Below are 19,969 nucleotides of genomic sequence, written 5' to 3'. Positions count from 1 at the left end.
GCATTTTGTTATTTTTTTTCAGTTTTTTTGTTTTTTTGCTTTATTTATTTTATTTTGTTTCTACTTACTATTGCTATTTTTATTTATTTTATTTTATTAAATTTTATTTTATTTTGTTTTGTTTTCTAGTTTTTTTGTTTTATTTATTTTATTAAATTTGATTAAAAATTTTCTAGTATTTTTGTTTTGTTTTTTCATTATTTATTTTCATTTTTTTTGCTTTATTTTTTAAATTTTTTTGCTTTTAGGTCAGAAAAATTATAAACTTTCTGTTAGTGTCATTATTTTTCAAATTTGAATAGTTTAAATTTGAATTCTTTGAAATTTGTGTGAATCACTGGTTTGTGATTAACTTTACTATGAAAATAGTTTTATATAATTTTAGTTTCAATAATACTACAAATGATTATTGTTAGTTGCATAAATTTTATCTAATTTAAGTTGCATAAATTTTATTTTTTATTGATTCTTTTTAGTTGATTCCTTTTCCTATTAGAGTTTTATTAAAGCATTTTAATTGATTCTTTTTACTATTGTAGAATATTATAGTTTTGTTTGGGTAAAAAAATATTATTGGTCCCGGTTCTAGACACCAACCAGGACTAAAGGTGGTGGGCCAGGAGCAAGGTCCATTGGTCCCGGTTCCGGACACATACCGGGACCAATGGCCCCCGAGACCCGGCCCGTGCCCTGGCCTCATGAACCAGGACCTATGCCCTCATTGGTGTCGGTTCATAGGTGAACCGAGATTAATGGACTTTCCCTGCCTGCTCCAAAGCCCTGTTTCTACTCCACTATGAATCATCAACGAGACCAAACTCCAAAACTAAGCACACACATGAATGGAGTTGAAACGCACGACATATACCTTGTAGCCCCGCTTGACATACTTCACGGCGCCGATCTCCTTGGCAAGCTTGTCCCTGAATAGCGTCACGTGTCCACGCCCGCCTGCCATGACGCGCACGTCGTCGCCGGCATCTACTCGTCCCACACTCCTGGTTGGGAGCTGGGGGATAATCGATCAGGACAAAAGAGCCGGTTGGCTGCATGCAGCCATCAATCTTCTCTCCAACTCGTTTCTTCTCTCCTCTCGTAATAGAAATCCATCATCTATCAACCAGTCACCTGAAAATTAATAATTTGAAAGCATGAAGCATGGTGAATCTATACAACTTCACTATCCTCAAATCTATTCTTGGCAATATGCGAGTAAATGGGTAATTCATGGCGATTGGTAGGAGGGCAATGAAATCAAAGAGAGGGTTCAGGTGGAGAGATTGGTGAAAATCTGTAGGTAGAGAGAGTTCCGGCGGCGACTCGCCACCGTGTATGCTCCTTGGCCCTGTGCTGTGCTGCCGCTGTAATTAGGCTGCTCTTCTTGCCACGAATCAAGGAAAGGCTGGTCGGTTTCCTTCGTTAGCTTTAAAAAGAGGGATGCGCTGGTGTTGCTAATTACTTCCTTCGTTTCATAATATAAGGACGTCTTATATTAAATGAGACGGAGGGAGTAACATACATGGATCATCACCCGCAAAAGAAAAACTGAGACAAATCAGTCGGGTGGGGTGAGAGAAGCAATAATGCTAAACATACAAAAAGTTACACGCAATTACACGCTGACTAGGATTTTTTTCATCTACTAACCAATCATAAACTTGCCCCCTCCCCTCCTGATTTTCAGGGGAGTGGGGGCGCCTCGTCACCTATTAATCAATCAAATTAACTCTCTTTATAAAAGCTTGTAACTCGTTTGTACGTTTAGCATTACTCGCGAGAGAAGTAGGACGATCCTAAGACAGAAGAGGAAATGTTAGGTTTCTTTTAGGTAGTAGAGATAGAGATAGAAACAGAAACAGTGGATACAGCCGAGCGAAGGCTCGACGAACAGCAACATGTGTCCCTAGGCTGCAGCACTACACAACAACACACTATGTACAATTCATCGCGTAGCGACTCCACACGCACCACACGTCTGATGGCGAAGAAGCCGGCCGGAGCTCATCGATCAGCTCATGCGAGGTCGTTCTGCGGCGTCCACGGCACGGGCACCACGCTCGCGCTGCCACCGGCGCCGCCCATCTCCTCGTCCTCCACGTCCGTCGCCACCGGCGGCCTCGCCTTGGGGTCGAACCTCTTGCTGGCCGGGTTCGTCGCCGGGTCGTACCTCTTGATCACCAGCACGGACGCCGATGTCTTGAACTCCGACGACGCCAGGTAGCTCCCCACGGGGCCCAGCTCCTCGGGCCTCTCCACCAGCGGCTCCGTCAGCGGCATCCTCCCCACCACGAACATGTTGGACTTGGACAGCGAGTTGATCGCCTGGAGCACCTCCTCCTTGGCCGACGCCTCTACGTCCTCGTACATCGCCGACCCGTCCTTCACGGCCTCGACCTTGCCCTTGAACGCCTCCATGGCCGCCTCGTCGGCTGCGTCGCCGGACGATGGGCGGCTGGGCCGGAAGCGTGTCACAGTCACAGCGACGCCAGGGTGCTCCGACATGCGCGTCGCGTACGCCAGCGCCTCACGGTCGTCCGCCCCGCCGAAGAAGAGCATGGCCACAGAGAACTCCACGTTCTTGGCGGCGACCTGGGAGTGGCCGCCGAGCCCGCGGTCGACGAGGATGGCGACGGAGCATGGCGCGCCCCGGAGCACGCGCTTGTTGACGGCGTGGTACTGGGAGCCGAGCGAGTGGAAGGAGCCGTCGTGCTGGAGCAGCTTGTGGTACGGCATGATGACGACGGCCGCCCGCTTCTCAGCGGCGCTGTCGATGACGTCCCGGTGGATGGTCTCGAGGTCCGAGATGGCCGTCATGGGCTTCACCCTCACGGCACTCAGCTGCTGGAACGCCTCGAAGGCCACCACCATCTGCTCCGTCTTGTCCCCGCTGTTGAAGAAGGGCATGGCGTTGCGGCGCGTGCGGTGCACCATGGAGATGGCCGACGACCGCTCCGAGAGCTCCACCAGGTGCATGGCGTACATGGCGAGGCGGTGCCGCCCCGTGCCCCGGGTCGACTCCACGAGGTTGAGCAGCGTCGGGATGTTGCGGTTGCTGTGGAAGCAGGCGAGCACGCGCAGCTCGCTGTCCGCGTCCGCCGGTGCGCCGCCCTCCACGGTGCGGCGCTTGTACGGCGCCGATGGCCGCGCGGGCTTGTAGATGGCCATGACGATCGGCGTCGTGATGAAGGTGGTGAATAGGGCCATGAGCACCATGATGGCGAAGGACTCGTCGTTGAGCACCTTGCGGTCCCTGCCGATGTTGAGGACGATGAGCTCCACGAGCCCCTTGGTGTTCATCAGGAACCCCAGCGCGACCGCCTCCCTGACGGGGATCTTGACGATCAGTGACGCGAGCACAGTGCCGCCGATCTTGCCGAGGCAGGCGTTGAGGATGACGAGCACTAATAGGCCCCACGACTTGGCTCCCCGGATCGTGGCCACGTCCGTCTTGAGGCCACTGGAGACGAAGTAGAGCGGGAGGAAGAGCCCCGAGATGAGGTCCTCAACCTTCTCGATGAGCACGCCGGCAAACGGCCCGTCCTTGGGGACGACGATGCCGACCATGAACGCCCCGAACAGCGCGTGGATGCCGATGACATCGGTGACGAAGCCGGCAGCGAGGACGATGGCGAGGGTGGCACAAATGTACACCTCCTTGACCGGCTCACCCTCGGGAGACCGGTGCGCCATCCACGCCAACAACGGCCGGAGGAGAACGCAAACGGCGATGACAAAGCCGGTAGCTGTGAGGAGCACCCAGAGCGAGATGATCGGCGAGCCGTCTCCAGAGAGTGCAACAGCGAGGGCCAACAGGATCCAGGCGGCGACGTCATTGACCGCCGCTGCGGACATGGCCATGCGGCCGATGTCGGTGGTGAGAAGCTTCAGCTCGGCCAGGATGCGAGCGAGCACCGGGAAGGCGGTGATGGAGAGCGCGACACCCATGAAGACGAGGAACGGTGCCTGTGGAGCGCCCTTGACGATGGTGGCGCGGAAGGCGAACGACGTGCCGATGCCGAGCGCGAACGGGACGGAGATGCCAGCGAGCGCGATGGCGAGGGCCTTCTTGCCGGTGCGGCGGATGGCGGCGATGTCGAGCTCGAGGCCGACGAGGAACAGGAAGAAGAGCAAGCCGAGGTTGGCCAGCGTGTCCAGCACCGGCAGGCTCTTGGCCGGGAAGACGGCGTGCAAGAACTTGCTGCTCCGGCCCAACGCCGACGGGCCCAGCAGGACTCCACCCTGCATCAACCATGCACGCATGCCATTTCAGTAAGCAGGCCCAAAACAAACATTCCATCCATTTTAATTTTTTGCATGCATGTATATTCTTTGTTTTTGCAGGGGACATGCATGTATATTCAATTGTCAAACAATGGATAAATCAATTGTGCTAGCTCAAAAATTCTATATTCAATTGTCAATCAAAGGATATTCAATTGTGCCAGCTCAAAAAGAAAAATCAGAGTAATATGTATGCGTGTGTATGTTCAATTGTCAATCAAGGGATAATCAGTTTTATTTTTCATATTTGTGATTTGATGAGCAGAGTGATATGCGTGACTGTGAAAACCGATGCCAAAACTGAAAAGGTTCACCATTTTGTCAAGCAGTTTGCTAGAAGGTCGCTTGGACATATTTGGGTGTTAGAGAGTTCTGGCAAGTCGGCCACTTAATTACTCCCTCCCGTCCCATATTATAAAAACGGCTTTCAAGCTACAAAATTACTAGTACGTGTCCATAGGAGGCTGCTACAAGTTACTACATGGCTTATGAATAAGTTTGCTGCTATTAGTTGGCACTTGGGGCAAGTATGCGCCCTATTATATCTTGCTTAAGCAAATGTCATGTGAGTCAATGACAGCTAGGTAGCCAACAAGCATATCTTTCTACCAACAATAATGCATTTAACAAATCACCTTGCTTGTTCCACATTTCTCACTGCTGGTGTCTTTGACTACTACTCCCTCCATTCCAAAATACGTGTCGTGGTTTTAGTTCAAAAATTTAAGCTTGAATTAAAACCACGACAATTATTTTGGAACGGAGAGGGAGTAGTAGCTAAGCAAGGCAAGCAGTGTGCGGTCTACTACCCACTTATTGGATTCAGATAAAGAAATCGAGACGCATGATTCAGAGATGCAGTAAAGATTGCAATTGCACTGGTAAGAAAGGAAAATTAACAATGGTGTGAAACTGTTCATAGCGGGTCATCCTATCCTGCGAACCCGATGTCAACTCTGAAAAAGCTAAAAGTGAGGTCATTTTGTCACCCTGTCAAACCGATGACAAAACTGAAAACTGCCCATAGCCATAGGGGTCCTCCAATCTCTGTAAGTCCATGCCGTGTTAGAGATCGAAGAGGTAGTTGTCACTTTGTCAAGCATTTTTGCTAGAAGGTCGGTTGAACGATAACATATTCTAATCGAAGCAACCAAGAAAAAATTATTAAGGTGTTTGAGAATCCCGGCAAAGGATACAAAATTTACTTTTGGGTGTCCATATGAAAGCTCTTACAAGTTACTACCATGATGAGGAGTAAGCTTGTAAGTAAATCTAGTTGGCATTTGGCAGTACTTTCTCTTGCTTAAGCAAGGTCCGGCTGCAAGTCAATGACAGCTAGCTAGGTAATACTAGCCAGCAGGCATATCTTTCTAGCAACAATAATGCACTTAAACAAATCACCTTGCTTGTTCCACATTTCTTACAGGCTTACAGCAGGTAGATGCCCTTAGTTTACTTTAGCACCGTGTCTTTGACTACTGGTAGTATTAGTTAAGCAAGGCAAGCAACAGAAGCAAGTTATAAGTTATAACCTGGCCGTGATTGCTATCTCGCTCGCCTCTACCTCTTCGCGGATCATCCTAAATGGTGTACCTGGGGCTCCTTTTCTCCACCGCCAAGGTCTGAGACAGGGTGACCCGCTAGCGCCGTTGCTCTTCCTGCTGGCCATTGACCCCCTACAACGAATCCTTGACAAAGCTACTGAGGAACATATTCTTAGTCCAATCAATCATCACAGTGCCTCAGTCAGAGTCAGTCTTTACGCAGACGATGCTGCCCTATTCATGAATCCTGTCCGAGCTGAAGTGGCTGCTCTTCAATCCATCCTTGCAGCCTTTGGCAAGATCTCCGGCCTCTGCACAAATTTCAGCAAATCAGCAGCATACCCAATTGCATGTGAGGACCATGTAATTGAGGAGGTTCTAGCTGAGTTTGAGGGCGAAATCAGCTCCCTCCCGTGCAAGTACCTTGGGATGCCTCTGAGTATTCGCAAGCTTCGGAGGGTGGATTTTCAAGTGCTCATTGATAAAATGGCAGCAAAGCTTGCGGGATGGAAGGGGAAATTACTTAACAGGATGGGACGGCTGGCTCTCATCAACTCGGTGTTAACCTCCTTCACCACGTACTATCTGACAATGTTTGCTCCAACCAAGTGGGTTGTAAAGAGGATTGACAAGCTCCGAAGAAGTTTTCTTTGGAAAGGAGAAGAAGAGGCCAAAGGAGGCCACTGTGCAGTCAATTGGCAACAAGTATGCTCCCCCAAAAAGCTTGGGGGCCTCGGAATAAAAAACCTAGCTTTCTACAGCAGATCTTTGAGATTAAGGTGGGCTTGGTACTCCTGGAAATACCCCAACAGGCCTTGGGTTGGACTGCAAATTCCATGCACTAGCACTGACATGCAGCTGTTCAATGCCTCCACAACTGTCAAGCTTGGTGACGGTCAAAGTGCTAAATTCTGGAGTAGCTCATGGCTAAATGGTTCTGCACCTAAGGACATCGCCCCAAACCTACATAAGCTTGCAAGGCGGAAAAATGCCTCTGGTGGCGGCTGCTCTCCATCGGGGCCGCTGGATGAAAGGAATCGAGCAACTTAGCACCACTGAGGATCTGATCAGTTTCATTGACCTTTGGCACCGGATACAAGGGGTTAACCTCTCGGATCAACCGGATGACATTGAATGGAAATGGAACGACAGCAAATCATACACTGCTGCCACTGTTTATGATGCCCAATTCATCGGAACCATTGCGAAGCCTGAGTTGAATGCCCTTTGGAAAGCAAAGGTGGAGGGAAAGATCAAATTCTTTGGTTGGCTTCTATCTCAAAATAGACTGCCAACTGCTGATCGTCTTCGCGCGAGAGGATGTGAACACAAAGACACCTGCTCCCTCTGCGACCAAACAATTGAGACTGCCGCTCATCTGATCTGTGGATGCCCATTTGCAAAGGAAGTGTGGCAGAAGATCACCACCATGCTGCCTAACATTCAACTTCAAGCAACCTTGCCGTTCACCTCCATCGCAACCTGGTGGAGAAGTTTTGCCTATGGGCAGCTGAAAAAGGCAGCAGCTGCGCTATACTTTGCTTGGAATATTTGGAATGAGCGAAACCGAAGAATATTTCAAAACCTGTCTTCAACTGCTGATATGGTGGCTTGCTTAGCCAGGTCTGACTTAGCATACTTGGACATGGCCAATGTGAGGCCTTAGCTTTGTAAATCTGTTGTATCTCTATCTTTTTGTCTGCCTTAGGGCTTCAGACTTTTCCCTTGTAAATTCCTGAACTATAATGAAAAGGCAGAGCACCTGCCGTTAGCCCTCAAAAAAATAACCTGGCCGTGAACAATGGCCACAATCATGTCCATGTTCTTTCATTTGACCAATTCTAAGTGTACAACTAATAACCGACGATGCTTTTATTTATTCCAAAAGAACTCATTCCAAAATAAGAGGGGCTATATATACGCATGTGTCTGAAGTCTCAACAGAACGTGCGGTGTGGGGAGGTCGTGCAGGTCAGCAAGTTGATTGCAGTGCTATATTCAAACGCAGAAACAGACACACGGGTCATTGACTTGCGGATCGCCAGGTACAATGAGATCTCTACACCTCAACGTCGTCACCAGCAAAGCACATTTCAACGCCGACCGCGTGCACCAGCAGGCCACTTTCCGTCGAAACTTGTGCGCTGCTTGCTGCTGACAGCAACAAAGAGGATGGGCTGTTTTTGCTAGCGCATACGTACATGGTGAGGATCACAGTTCATATCTCATAACTGCAACCAAGCTGTGATCAGAGATCACATCTTGACAACTAGGGCAGACATAACAATCAAAGATTCTTGGATCATGGCAGGCAATAATCCAAAATTCTCAGCTATGACCATTTATAAAGCCATGTCTGGCCCTAGCAATGCTCATGAGATCTTTCAGAAAGTTTGGAAAACATCTTGTAGGCTCAGGCACAAAATTTTCTTTTGGCTTTTGCTCCATGACAGACTGAGCACCAGGAATATGATTCAGCGCAGAAGTATGCATCTAGATGATTACAACTGTGCCCTTTGTGCAGACTCTACTGTTGAAACCAGCACTCATCTTTTTTGGGATTGCCAATTTGCTAGCTACTGCTGGTATGGAATTACTCCTGCTAAACACAGAGGCACATCAACCCCTTATGAAGTTCTTTTCACTCTCAGAGAGCTGCCCAAAGATATTGCAATGGAAGTGGTGATTATGGGCTGTTGGAGCATCTGGATGATCAGAAATGATAAAATCTTCAATAAGGTGCCAATAAGTTATGGGTCCTGGCAACATTATCTTCGAGAAGGCATGGAAATGACAAGGCTGAGAGCAAAGACGAAGAAAGCTGAGCTGATTACCAGTTGGGTCGAGCATAATCTCTAATTTCCTCATGATAGTTATGTTTCCTAAAACTGGTGTTGGTTGATGTCCCGCTGTTGGCTATTTAGCTATTTAGCCTTTTGTAAATATACTTTACTTTATTTAATATATAAAATACCGTAGAACGATTGTTCTACGGTTTCGGCTCAAAAAAAAAAACATGCTGATGATATCTTCCTCGGATGTCCTTCAGACGTGGCGCGGATCATGGAGTGGTGGTGCCCCAGGAGATGGTCTCGCGTCCCGTCTACGGATTCAGGAATCAATATAATACGTACCATGTAACCTCCTTTCTTCTTGCTAAGCTAGCGAATAACTCTAATCTCTAGACAGCTGTGCACAAATTTGCACCGTAAATTATTGTCTGTCGGCAAGCGATCAGGAAGGGCGGCATGCCCCGGGGGAGTTGGGATCGGGCCACGTGAGCAGCATGGCACTGCCCCTAGGTTTTCTTCGTTTCAATTCGGCGAAACTCAAATGCATGCTCCCACTACATCGGATTAATTAATTAATTAACCTTCATGGCTAATTTTAGACAGCACTGAACTGAATCGGTCTTACAGCACATGGTCTCTATCTGCCCATGTACTCTTAACTCCGGCGACGATGCCAAAAATGGTACTCCCTCCGTCTGAAAATACTTGTCATCAAAATGGACAAAGAGAGATATATCTAGAACTAAAATACATCTAGATATATCTTCTTTTTATTCATTTTGATGACAAGTATTTCTAAACGGAGGAAGTAATTAAAAAGTGTATACATACCGAATCAGCATCGGCTGGCTGGCTACACTACATGCATACATACCGAATCAGCATCGGCTGGCTGGCTACACTACATGCATACATACCAAATCAGCATGGGTTCTGTTTCATTTCCTTCTTTGCTGTTTTTTTTCCTTTTACGGAAAAACTTGTCCCAAGTTTGTTTTTCAAATGGATGTATCTAGAACCAAACTTGTTTTCGGATGGAGGGACTAGTTGATGGAACTCAATCTAATTAATTCCCCACCAATTAATCTGAGCACCATTTTCCATTTTAATTAAACTTTCTTCATAATGAAACACAGCTAGAGCTGCTAGATGCTGTCTCAAGTGACGGGTTTCTTCTGTCCATCGAACCCCGAATATGCCTACTTTTATTCTGACCTTCTTAACCTAGAGTTAGTAGCAATCCATTTTGTTTCCATGATGAAACCCAGAGCTGCTAGATGCTGTCTCGGGTGCCTATAACGAATTTCCCGAATATACTTATAGAGTTGGTAGCTAGCAAAAAAAATTAGATATATGGCACCAAATCCCTGATTAAGTAGCTCGGAGCCACGTGCCCCCACAAAATCCAACAGTGAGGCCAGTGTGACTGTCTCCATCGCGTGCTAGAAACAAGGAAAGGGGATCGAGCCGAGCGACGCCATGAGAGCGACGGAAACGCTGACTCAAAGGAAGGACTCGCCTGTCCCGTCGTCTCTTCCGCCTTCCTCCGGCCATCCTCCTACCCCCGATTTTTCTAATCAACGAGTCAAACTCGACTACCAGCAGAACGTGTGACGCGCGTCCCCCTCGCGCTTCCACGCCGCGGCCGGAGAAAATTCGGCAGCGGACGCGGAACGGAACGGACTACGGACCGGCTGCTTGGATTCTTCTGGGAGGACCCGTGCGTGCGGTGCCGTCGTCGTCGTCCCCGGCAAAAGCGCGGACGGGGCCGGGCATGCACGCACGCGCGTGCGTGGACGACGCGGGACGAACTAGCCGGCGAATTAAAACCCTAGCTAGCTATCTACCACGCCCGGCGAGCTGTTAACCGCTACCAACGTCCAATCGAACCGGCCGGCGAGGCGGCGAGCGAAATCAATTGCGTGCACGCAGGTAATAGTTAGATCAACGGAGACGGCGGAATGAGAAGGAGGGGAGTAGAGAGGACGTGCTTACGATGATCTCGGCGATGACGCGCGGCTGGCGGAGCGGGCGGAGGAGGTAGGCGAGGCCCCGGGTGACGACGACGACGAGGCAGATCTGCAGGATGGCCAGCGGCAGCGCGTAGTCCAGCGGGTTGTCGCCCTGGAACGCGCCGTGCGACGTCGCCTGCATCGGCGCCGCGCACACCCCCGCCGCCGCATGACCCGCCATGGATGCCAACCACCTCCCTCCTCTCCACTCTCTCCGCGCCGCCTCGCTCGACCAACCCGGGCGCGGGGGTTTAAATGTGCCGCTCGATCGACCTCCGCGGGTTCTCCCAACGGCACCGATCTCTATGCGGACGGTTTGGTTCGGTTTGGGCTGGGTTGCAACCGCAGCCGCTATATATAGATGCCCGACGGGGGCCGCCACGCGAGCCACCCCGCCTCGCCATCGATCCAAGGGGTGTGTAGGCGACGCTACCCACGGCGCATGAGGAATCGGCCCACCCCTTCGCGTTTCTGACTCCATCCATCTCCAAAACAAAAGAAAAAAACCTCTTGTCAGAGCATCTACATCCTCAACATGCAAATCCGGAGTCACTGCGTCCACAGACACCGACCAGGCACTTCTCAAATCCTATCGTCTACATCCGTGTATCTCATATCCGGTACCCTATATCCATATCAAAGCATGCAACATAGAACGTAAATCATCAAACAAACATAGAACCAGACACAAAAATGCACATTCCAATCACCAACGGACGTTCAAAAGATCGCCAAAATTCACATAATTCACATAAACATCGGACAAGCTTTAATATATTACTAAAAATTTGAAATAAAAGACGAAGACGACGGAGCTTCAACACTTCCTCGTCGGCCCTTTGCCCTTCCTGTCACCGACGCAGCTATAGGCGTCGGCGACTGGTGAAGGATCGTCCGAGTCGTCGGACGAGGAGCCATGGCGGTCGTCGTCGAACGAGGAGGTGTCGGAGAGGACGATGATGCCTTTCAACCGCGGGACGGACCTGTCCTGCTACCGCTTGAGCTTCGCGAGCCGAGCCGCCGCCGCGGCCTCGCGCTCGAACTGCTCAATTGCAATCCGGAGCGCCTTGGTGTTCTTCGAGCGGAGCCGCCGTGCGTCCGTCTCCGCCGTCGTAAGCGAACGGTGGTAGACCCAATCGAGAAGCCACGCATCCTCGTCGGGCTCCACCTGCATCCCGCGGCGGCGGGGCGTGGACTGCTCCGCCTCCTTCCTCTACCTTTCCCGCTACCTCTCGCGGCGAGCGGCGCGCGCCTCTGATTCCGGCGTGCGTGCCAAGGCCGGCGGGGCGGGCACAAGCACCCACCGTTGCCCACGTGAGGGAGCAGTAGCCGGAGCGGGCAGCGGTCGGTGTAGTGGAGGCACGGATTGCGCGGGCATGTCGGAGCTACGCACGGGTCGGGAAGGGGCCAGCGTCGGTGTCCGCGCGGTGTCGGCGGGGGAGCTGCGTCTGCGGCGATGCTGCAATCCGGAGCTGCTCCCGGTCTCCATCTTGGAGCGCTTGAAGGCGACGCGGAGGGCCAGCTCAAAGTCGGGATCCAACTCGGAGTCGGAGCGGCTGTCGGAGCTTGACATTGTGTCGGATTCGATCAAAATCGATGGGAGAGGAGAAGACGGAACGAGAGAGGAGAGGAGGAAGCAAGAGAGCAGAGTGTGAGTGAGCTAGGGTTTGGGCGATGAGCCCGATGGGTTTTTTGTTGGACATACGTGGGGTTGGTGATGGGCCGGGCTTGTCAGATGGACACGTCTGGGCGTGCCTGGACCGCCTCATATTCGTCCCATATTTTGGCTACATATGAAGGGCGCTGATCAGCCTGGAGTTTGAGGACGGTTCGAGGTGCCCGGCTTGGTCGATTTTTTGTGACCGTAGACAGATTTAAGGCGCCCAGCTATAGATGATCTTACCCATCATTCAAAAAGTTGTAGTCACCCATGTATACGGGCTGTTTGGTTCCTTGCACACTTTGCCATACCTCACCTTAGGCAAGTTTAACCATATTAGGTAGGTGTTTGGTTCTAGCCACATCTAAGTTAAAAAGTGAACCCCACATGTCATAGACACAAAAAGTATGACAAGATTTCCTTAGGCAAGCCAGAGTATGGCTAACAGGGGCTGTTTGGATTGTGACTATGGTTGCCATATATTGCCACATTATTTTTGTCACATTTGCCTAACTTGATTTGCTTAAATTATTAGCCACACTTTGGATTGCCTAAAGGAATCTTGCCATACTTTTTGTGTCTATAACATGTGGGGTTCACTGTTCATAAAAAAAATTCTTGCCTTAGATATGGTTAGAACCAAACACACATCTAACTTCGTCAAACTTACCTAAGAGCATCTTCAACAGCCGCGCTAAACAAGCGTCGTGCCGCAAATTTCCTCTTTTTAGCGCGCGCAATTGGTAGAGGGTCTCCAGCGGGCGCGGCATATAGTGTTGGGCGCGCGGTCTGGATCGCCATCGCGCGCTGTGTATTTGGGGCGTCCGCTTCCGCGCGCGGCACACATGAGCGCTTGCGCCGCACTCTCTCCACCGCGCCACCTTCACCCCGCACGCGCCGGCGGCGGCGAATTGATCCGATGGACGCACGCGCCGGCACCCCCGTCATCCCTTCCTACAGCCGCGAACCCTCCACCGCCGCCACGGCGCAAACCCTAGCACGGGGAGCGTTGGCCTCGCCTCCGCCGGAGCTCCTCTGAGCATCGGCCTTGACGCGGATGACCTCGGCGGCGGGTGGCGTCGCACCGGCGAGTCGCGCACGCTGCATTTTAGCGCGGCTGTTGGAGTCAGCGTTGCCCGCCGCGCTAAACCAGGCGATGGCCGCGCAACAAAGTTGTTTTTAGCGCGCGGCGTGTTGGGTGGCTGTTGGAGATGCTCTAAGGTGAGGTGTGGCAAAGTGTGGCAAAATATGGCTAGAAAACAAACAGCCTCACAAATTGAGCAACTCAAGTAAGGCAAGTATGGTAAGTATGACCAAAAATCATGTGGCAATATATGGCAAAGATAGTCACAATTTAAATGGCCCCAATTGTGCCAACAGGTGAACAGAACAGAATCATGGACAGGATCTCTGCCTGGTCGAGATTATTTTAGGCCAATAATGCATCCATCACGGCAGAGAGTTGACATTCTTCCCTTCGCGTAAACTTGTTGACATCACTGATGATATATTAGTACCACGGGGTTCAGCTGTTGCACTGTGGTTGGAGGGAAAACATGATATGCATGCATGCCTGGAAAAGTCATCCGTTCCGTGGCCGACTGATGTAATGGCAGTACCACAGTTGGACTCCGAGGAATCAAGGGCGTACAAAAGAAAAATAGATGAGGATATACATGCATGAAGAAGTCTTTGGTTCATTCATTGCCGACTGATGCAATACTAGCACAAGAATCACGGACACAAAAGAATTGATGTCTCACTACCTGCTCCCTTATTTCATTCCTGTGTGCTGGATAAGATAGAGTCGTATACCCTAGTCAGCGGTTCTTGGGATATTTTGTGTGTGCGCGCGGTTCTTTGGATTTTAAACGGGCCGAACCGTTGGTTTTCAACCCTCACAAGAAAACCGCACAAACTCTATTCATTCAACCCACACAAATATAATGGATTTCATTGCATTTTCCAAATTTGACCAAGAGTACTGCCCCCAAACCATAGAAGCTTGCCTCGGGCCTGCCGCCATGGTAGTTTTGTCATTTGCATTTATATACGGTCCTTTTTGCCATTTTACTAGCACGGGTGGTCCTTTACAGAAAAAAAACTCCCTTGGGCCGGGTTTCTAATGTTAAAACATATGCACATGATGCAAGGATGGGTGCTTGAGTTTAGATATTAGGTTTGTATGCATAATATTTAAAATAGTTTGAAAACCTATGTACATGTGCATTACATTTAAACATGTGAACTTGCGCAAATTCATGAAAACATCTGATCAAATCTGCCCTGCATAGAAAATGATCTTTTTTTTAAATGCTAGTTTTTTTAGAACTTTTGGAGATTGATCTTGTAAAAATGTTTAAGTTTGGTTGGATGACTAGAGGGACGGTCCTACTCGTAGCCCACTAGAGAACATACCTGGTGTTTGAAGTCTTTAGTAGACGAAAACAAACATTTTTTTCTCAAAAAAGAAAAAGGAAAATAGAAAACAAACATTCAACCACAAAATTCTAGCAAAGCTTATGAGAAAAACGCACATATATACATCCATCAGTTGTGCTTGTTTGTTTACTTGTCTGAGTAGTACTAGATCTGACTTTGAACTTGTAAGTTGAAACCAGAAGACAACGAAATAATTGATGGAGAATTGGCTATTCTAACAGCAAGCGGGAGCAATAAGTGCACTGATATATTGGGCAGGGAGAGGGACTCCACACATTATCTACCTACAACCTATCTTCGTACTGATTTGGTATACAAAAAGCTAAATTATCTGCGTGTAGAAGTGCAAGATTGTACGCATGTTTGCATCATACATGACGATTCCCCAACCGATAGTCGCCTAGGCGTTCTTATATGAGAATGTAAAAACTAGTATATTATTATATTTTGCATGAAAAATTGGATGTCTTTATATGCCTTTTTTTTATTGTCCACAATTTGCAAGAACTTCTACAATCTTTCCAAAAAAGTCAATAAACCTCTAATCTTTTAGAAAGAAGAGTGATAATCATGTATTCCCTGCGTTTCAAAATACTTCTCGTGGTTTTAGTTCAATTTTTTTTGAACTCTTGTGGTTTTAGTTCAAAAAATGTGAACTAAAACCACGACAAGTATTTCGGAACGGGGGAGTATAAGAAAAAAAATATTTGAATGTGAAAAACAACAAGGAAAAAAAACAAATTGCAAAAGTTGTTCAAGTATGGCAATTAAATTGGTCACACATTTCTCCATTTGCACAATTGTGAGGAACTAAACATGGAAAACATATACACTCGCAATACTTGAAGCACTAAACTAGCTAGCAATACTATGTATTTGTAGGTATGCTTTGTGCAACGTACTACTAGGTGATACTGTATACTACTAGCTCATACCTGCAGCTTTATTCAGAAAGAAACGGCAGCACTTCTCTGTACATGTTGGTGTAGGTGCCTTCGGTCTCAGACACGTACCGGCTCCGTACGGCGACCGATCGACGATCGAGATGCTCTCGATCCATCGGCTCTCAGGCAAGTTCGCTCGGCGACGGCGACCATGGCACGGGCACCACCGTGGCGCCGGCGCCGCCCATCTCCTCGTCATCCACGTCGGTCGCGACCGGCGGCCTCGCCTTGGGGTCGAACCTCATGCTCTTGGGGTTCGTCGCCGGGTCGTACCTCTTGACGACCAGCACCGACGCTGACGTCTTGAACTCCGCCGACGCGAGGTAGCTCCCCACTGGGCCCAGCTCGTCGGCGTTCTCCACCAGAGGGGCCGTCGGCGGTATCCGCCCCACCACGAACACGTTGCACTTGGACAGCGAGGCGATGGTCTCCAGCACCTCCTCCTTGGTGCGCGCCTCCCGCTCCTCGAACCGCACGGACCCGTCCTCCACCGCGGCGGCGACCCTGGCCTTGAACGCCTCCACCGCCGCTTCGTCGGCGACGTCCTCGCCGTCCTCGGGAAAAGCACGGTTGGGCTGGAAACGTGACATGGTGACGGCGACGCCGGGGTGCTCCGCCATGCGCGTCGCGTAGGCCAGCGCCTCCCGGTCGTCCGGCCCGCCGAAGAAGAGCACGGAGACCGTGAAGGCCACGTTCTGGGCGGCAACCTGGGAGTGACCGCCGAGGCCGCGGTCGACGAGGATGGCGACGGAGCACGGCGCCTCCCGGAGCACGCGCTTGTTGACGGCGTGGTAGGCGGAGCCGAGCGAGTGGAAGGAGCCGTCGGCCTGGAGCGTCTTGTGGTACGGCACGATGACCACGGCGGCGCGCTTGGAGGCGGCGCTGTCGATGATGTCCCGGTGGATGGTGTCCAGGACCGAGATGGCCGTCATGGGCCGCACCCTCACGGTGCTCAACTGCTGGAACGCCTCGAACGCCACCTCCGTCGTCGTCTCCGACGACGACCTGTTGTTGCTGAAGAAGGGCAAGGCGTTGCGGCGCGTTCGGTGCACCATGGAGATGGCCGACGACCGCTCGGAGAGCTCGACGAGGTGCATGGCGTATACGACGAGGCGGCGGCGAGTGCCCCGCGAGAGCTCGACGAGGTTGAGCAGCGTAGGGATGTTGCGGTAGCCGTGGAAGCAGGCGAGCACACGAAGCTCGCCGTCCACGTCGTCCCCACCGACGGTGCGGCGCTTGTACGGGAGCGACGCCGACGGGCGCGCCGGCTTGTAGACGGCCATGACAATCGGCGTGGTGATGAAAGTTGTAAACAAGGCCATGAGCACCATGATGGCGAAGGCCTCGTCGTTGAGCACCTTGCGGTCCCTGCCGATGTTGAGCACCACGAGCTCGACGAGCCCCTTGGTGTTCATGAGGAAACCGATTGTGATGGCCTCCCGGAATGGGATCTTGACGAGGAGGCACGTGCCGACGGCGCCGCCGATCTTGCCGACGCAGGCGTTGAGGATGACGAGCACGAGGAGGCCCCACGACTTGGCTCCCCGGATGGTGGCCACGTTGGTCTTGAGCCCACTGGAGACAAAGTAAAGCGGGAGGAAGAGGCCGGAGATGAGCTCCTCTACCTTCTCGAGGAGCACTCCGGCGAACGGCCCGTCCTTGGGGACGACGATGCCGACCATGAACGCGCCGAACAGAGCGTGGATGCCGATGACGTCGGTGACGAACCCGGCGGCGAGAACGAGGGCGAGCGTGGCGACGATGTACACCTCCTTGACGGGCTCGCCTTCGGGGGACCGCCGCGCCATCCACGCGAGCAGCGGGCGGAGGAGCACGAACACGGCGGCGACGAAGCCGACGGCGGTGAGGAGCACCCAGAGCGAGATGATGGGTGAGCCGGTCCCCGAAAGCGCGATGGCGAGCGCGAGCAGGATCCAGGCCGTGACGTCGTCGACCGCGGCGGCCGACATGGCCATGCGTCCGAGGTCGGTGGTGAGGAGCTTGAGCTCGGTGAGGATGCGCGCGAGCACCGGGAAGGCGGTGATGGAGAGCGCGACGCCCATGAAGACCAGGAAGGGCGCCTTGGGCGAGTCCTGGAGGCCGGGGAGGGTGGCGCGGAAGGCGAAGGAGGTGCCGATGCCGATGGCGAAAGGGACGGCGATGCCGGAGAGGGAGATGGCCAGCGCCTTCTTGCCGGTGCGGCGGATGGCGTTGAGGTCGAGCTCGAGGCCGACGAGGAAGAGGAAGAAGAGGAGCCCCAGGTTGGCCAGCGTGTCCAGCACCACCATGCTGCGCGCCGGGAAGACGGCGTCCAGGAACGTGGTGCTCCGGCCAAGCGCCGACGGGCCGAGCAGGATCCCGCCCTGCACACGTCATCCGAACGCATTCATTGTCAGTCCACAAGTCAAACCATCCTTGGTCAATGGAACAACGTGTCGCCATGAAAAGAGGGTCAGAGATTCAATTGCTTGACAAAAACAACTACAGTAAAACCTAAAATTGTATACACAAATATTCAACTTGATTACGGTGAGATTCTAGTAAGAAAATTCATTTTCACTTTTCCACCCCATACATATGATCCAAGAGATCTCAATCGATCAAGAAATAATTGTACCAAGTACATTCAAAATCTTCTTATCACTTTTGTATTTGCACAAATCCCAACTTTTTCTTTTGAGATGAAATTACAAATCTCAACATTAGAATGCGTAGGGACAACTATTGTAAGTTGTCCAAGAGTTTGGAGCCTTGGTCGATTTTTGCCCGAAAGCTTCTTCTTCCTTCCACCCGTCCTTCGATACCAACCGGATCTCCGCTGACGACTGAACTATCGTTCCTTACCATCCGTGACCGGCAGTGCTGCCACGCACACCTCATCCCCCCAAGCCGCCTCCTGCGTCAGTCCATCCTTTGGCGCCCACCCTCAAACCACCCACCCTCTTATGCGGTGGCGACGACCCTGCACCGCACCCGCACCCATCAACCTTCTGTCCCGCCTTCTTTTTCTATCCAAGCACCCGCACCCACACCAAAACATCATTTTCAAACGTCGTAAGAATGACAAACACGCGCAAAAAAAAAGATATGAGCAAGATATCTTTCCTAGGATCAGTCATGCATGATGCACGTCCTTAGACAAACTCGCATGCATTTGCCATTTCCCCAAACTAATTTTTTGAAAAGGAAAAGATCAACATATACAAAATATTCCCTCTATGAACTAATATAAGAGCATTTAGATCACTAAAATAATAATTTAAACGCTCTTTGTATTAGTTTACGGAGAGAATATGAAAAAATTTCAGAAATATGTGACGCATACGGACTCATGGAGGCGATGCACGAGGCCTTTGGGGTTTGCATGCTAGGATAAATCACGTACGATGATCTCGGCGATGACCCGGGGCTGGCGGAGCGGGCGGAGGAGGTAGGCGAGGCCTCTGGTGACGACGATGACGAGGCAGATTTGCAGGATGATGAGCGGCAACGCGTAGTCCAGGGGGTTCTCCCCCTGGAACGCGCCGTGCGACGCCACCTTCGCCCCACCGCCGGCCATCTTCTCGCCGCCGGTGAAGGTGTACCCCCCGCTGCTTAGCTGAACTCTCCTGTTGCTTTCCCGAGCCGTACCCGTGCCCGTACCGTACGATGTGCGTCCTGGCCTACTCGAACGCGTTTATATAGGCGGCCAGGCATCTCTCTGACTCTGATCGAGTCCTGTGGCACACAAAAGAAAATGCTAGTAGTAAGTACGTGCACATGCGGTAATGTCGACCTAGCGCCGCTTCCGAGGCGAAGACTTGCCTTTTTTTTGGTGCAACACGGCGAGGACTTTCTGTAATATATTTCGGCTGCCTAGCTTACTGACACATAGTAAATCTTTTTCTTCTTCTCTTTTCACAGCTAGCTCTGTGTTGTAAATTGTGTTGCTCAAATTCGAACAACGCCTAAATCAAAGTGAGCCTGGGAGCAATTCTGGCAGAGTCACCATCCACCATATGAAATAACGCGCTTCATAATTATATGGAGATTTGTCGAGGCGATGCGGAAACTCAGAATCATCATAATTGAGTCACCAAAAATTTCTTGCATCATTGAGCTATAGTTCAGAAGCTTAATCCGCCATAACGCGCACAAGAACATACTTGAAGCTTCAAACTTGATTTCATACTTTTTTAAATATATTAAGCATAAGGTGGATCAACCAAATATTTCATTGGATGCACCACATGATGCTTACTACAATTTTGAATGACGCTTCATGGTGATCCCGCTCGTCCTCCGAGAGCGGCGG

At 50.8% G+C, this 19,969-nt stretch overlaps 2 protein-coding genes across 2 annotated transcripts; both read right to left on the bottom strand.

Moving 5' to 3' along the window:
- Window positions 1–1,706: 1,706 nt before the first annotated feature.
- On the bottom strand, window positions 1,707–10,938 carry LOC119298921 (cation/H(+) antiporter 19-like). The gene is made up of 2 exons (XM_037576224.1): window positions 10,613–10,938; window positions 1,707–4,239 (listed from the first exon to the last, which is right to left on the bottom strand). The coding sequence occupies exons 1-2, from the start codon at window positions 10,808–10,810 to the stop codon at window positions 2,014–2,016; spliced, it is 2,424 nt and encodes an 807-aa protein (XP_037432121.1). The 5' UTR covers window positions 10,811–10,938; the 3' UTR covers window positions 1,707–2,013.
- Window positions 10,939–15,502: 4,564 nt separating this feature from the next.
- LOC119298920 (cation/H(+) antiporter 19-like) lies at window positions 15,503–19,294 on the bottom strand. The gene is made up of 2 exons (XM_037576223.1): window positions 19,061–19,294; window positions 15,503–18,038 (listed from the first exon to the last, which is right to left on the bottom strand). The coding sequence occupies exons 1-2, from the start codon at window positions 19,232–19,234 to the stop codon at window positions 15,798–15,800; spliced, it is 2,415 nt and encodes an 804-aa protein (XP_037432120.1). The 5' UTR covers window positions 19,235–19,294; the 3' UTR covers window positions 15,503–15,797.
- Window positions 19,295–19,969: the final 675 nt, after the last annotated feature.

The sequence above is a fragment of the Triticum dicoccoides genome, chromosome 5A (genome assembly GCF_002162155.2).
Source record: "Triticum dicoccoides isolate Atlit2015 ecotype Zavitan chromosome 5A, WEW_v2.0, whole genome shotgun sequence".
Taxonomy (NCBI): domain Eukaryota; kingdom Viridiplantae; phylum Streptophyta; class Magnoliopsida; order Poales; family Poaceae; genus Triticum; species Triticum dicoccoides.
Note: the sequence above shows the minus strand (reverse complement) of the source record. Positions and strands in the feature narration are given on the sequence as shown.

Coding starts and splice junctions, on each gene's coding strand:
- LOC119298921 (XM_037576224.1), bottom strand. CDS start 10,810: ATGGCGGGTCATGCGGCGGCGGGGGTGTGCGCGGCGCCGATGCAGGCG. Junction 4,240..10,612: donor GCGTCATCGCCGAGATCATC/GTAAGCACGTCC, acceptor TGGTTGATGCAG/GGTGGAGTCCTGCTGGGCCC.
- LOC119298920 (XM_037576223.1), bottom strand. CDS start 19,234: ATGGCCGGCGGTGGGGCGAAGGTGGCGTCGCACGGCGCGTTCCAGGGG. Junction 18,039..19,060: donor GGGTCATCGCCGAGATCATC/GTACGTGATTTA, acceptor TGACGTGTGCAG/GGCGGGATCCTGCTCGGCCC.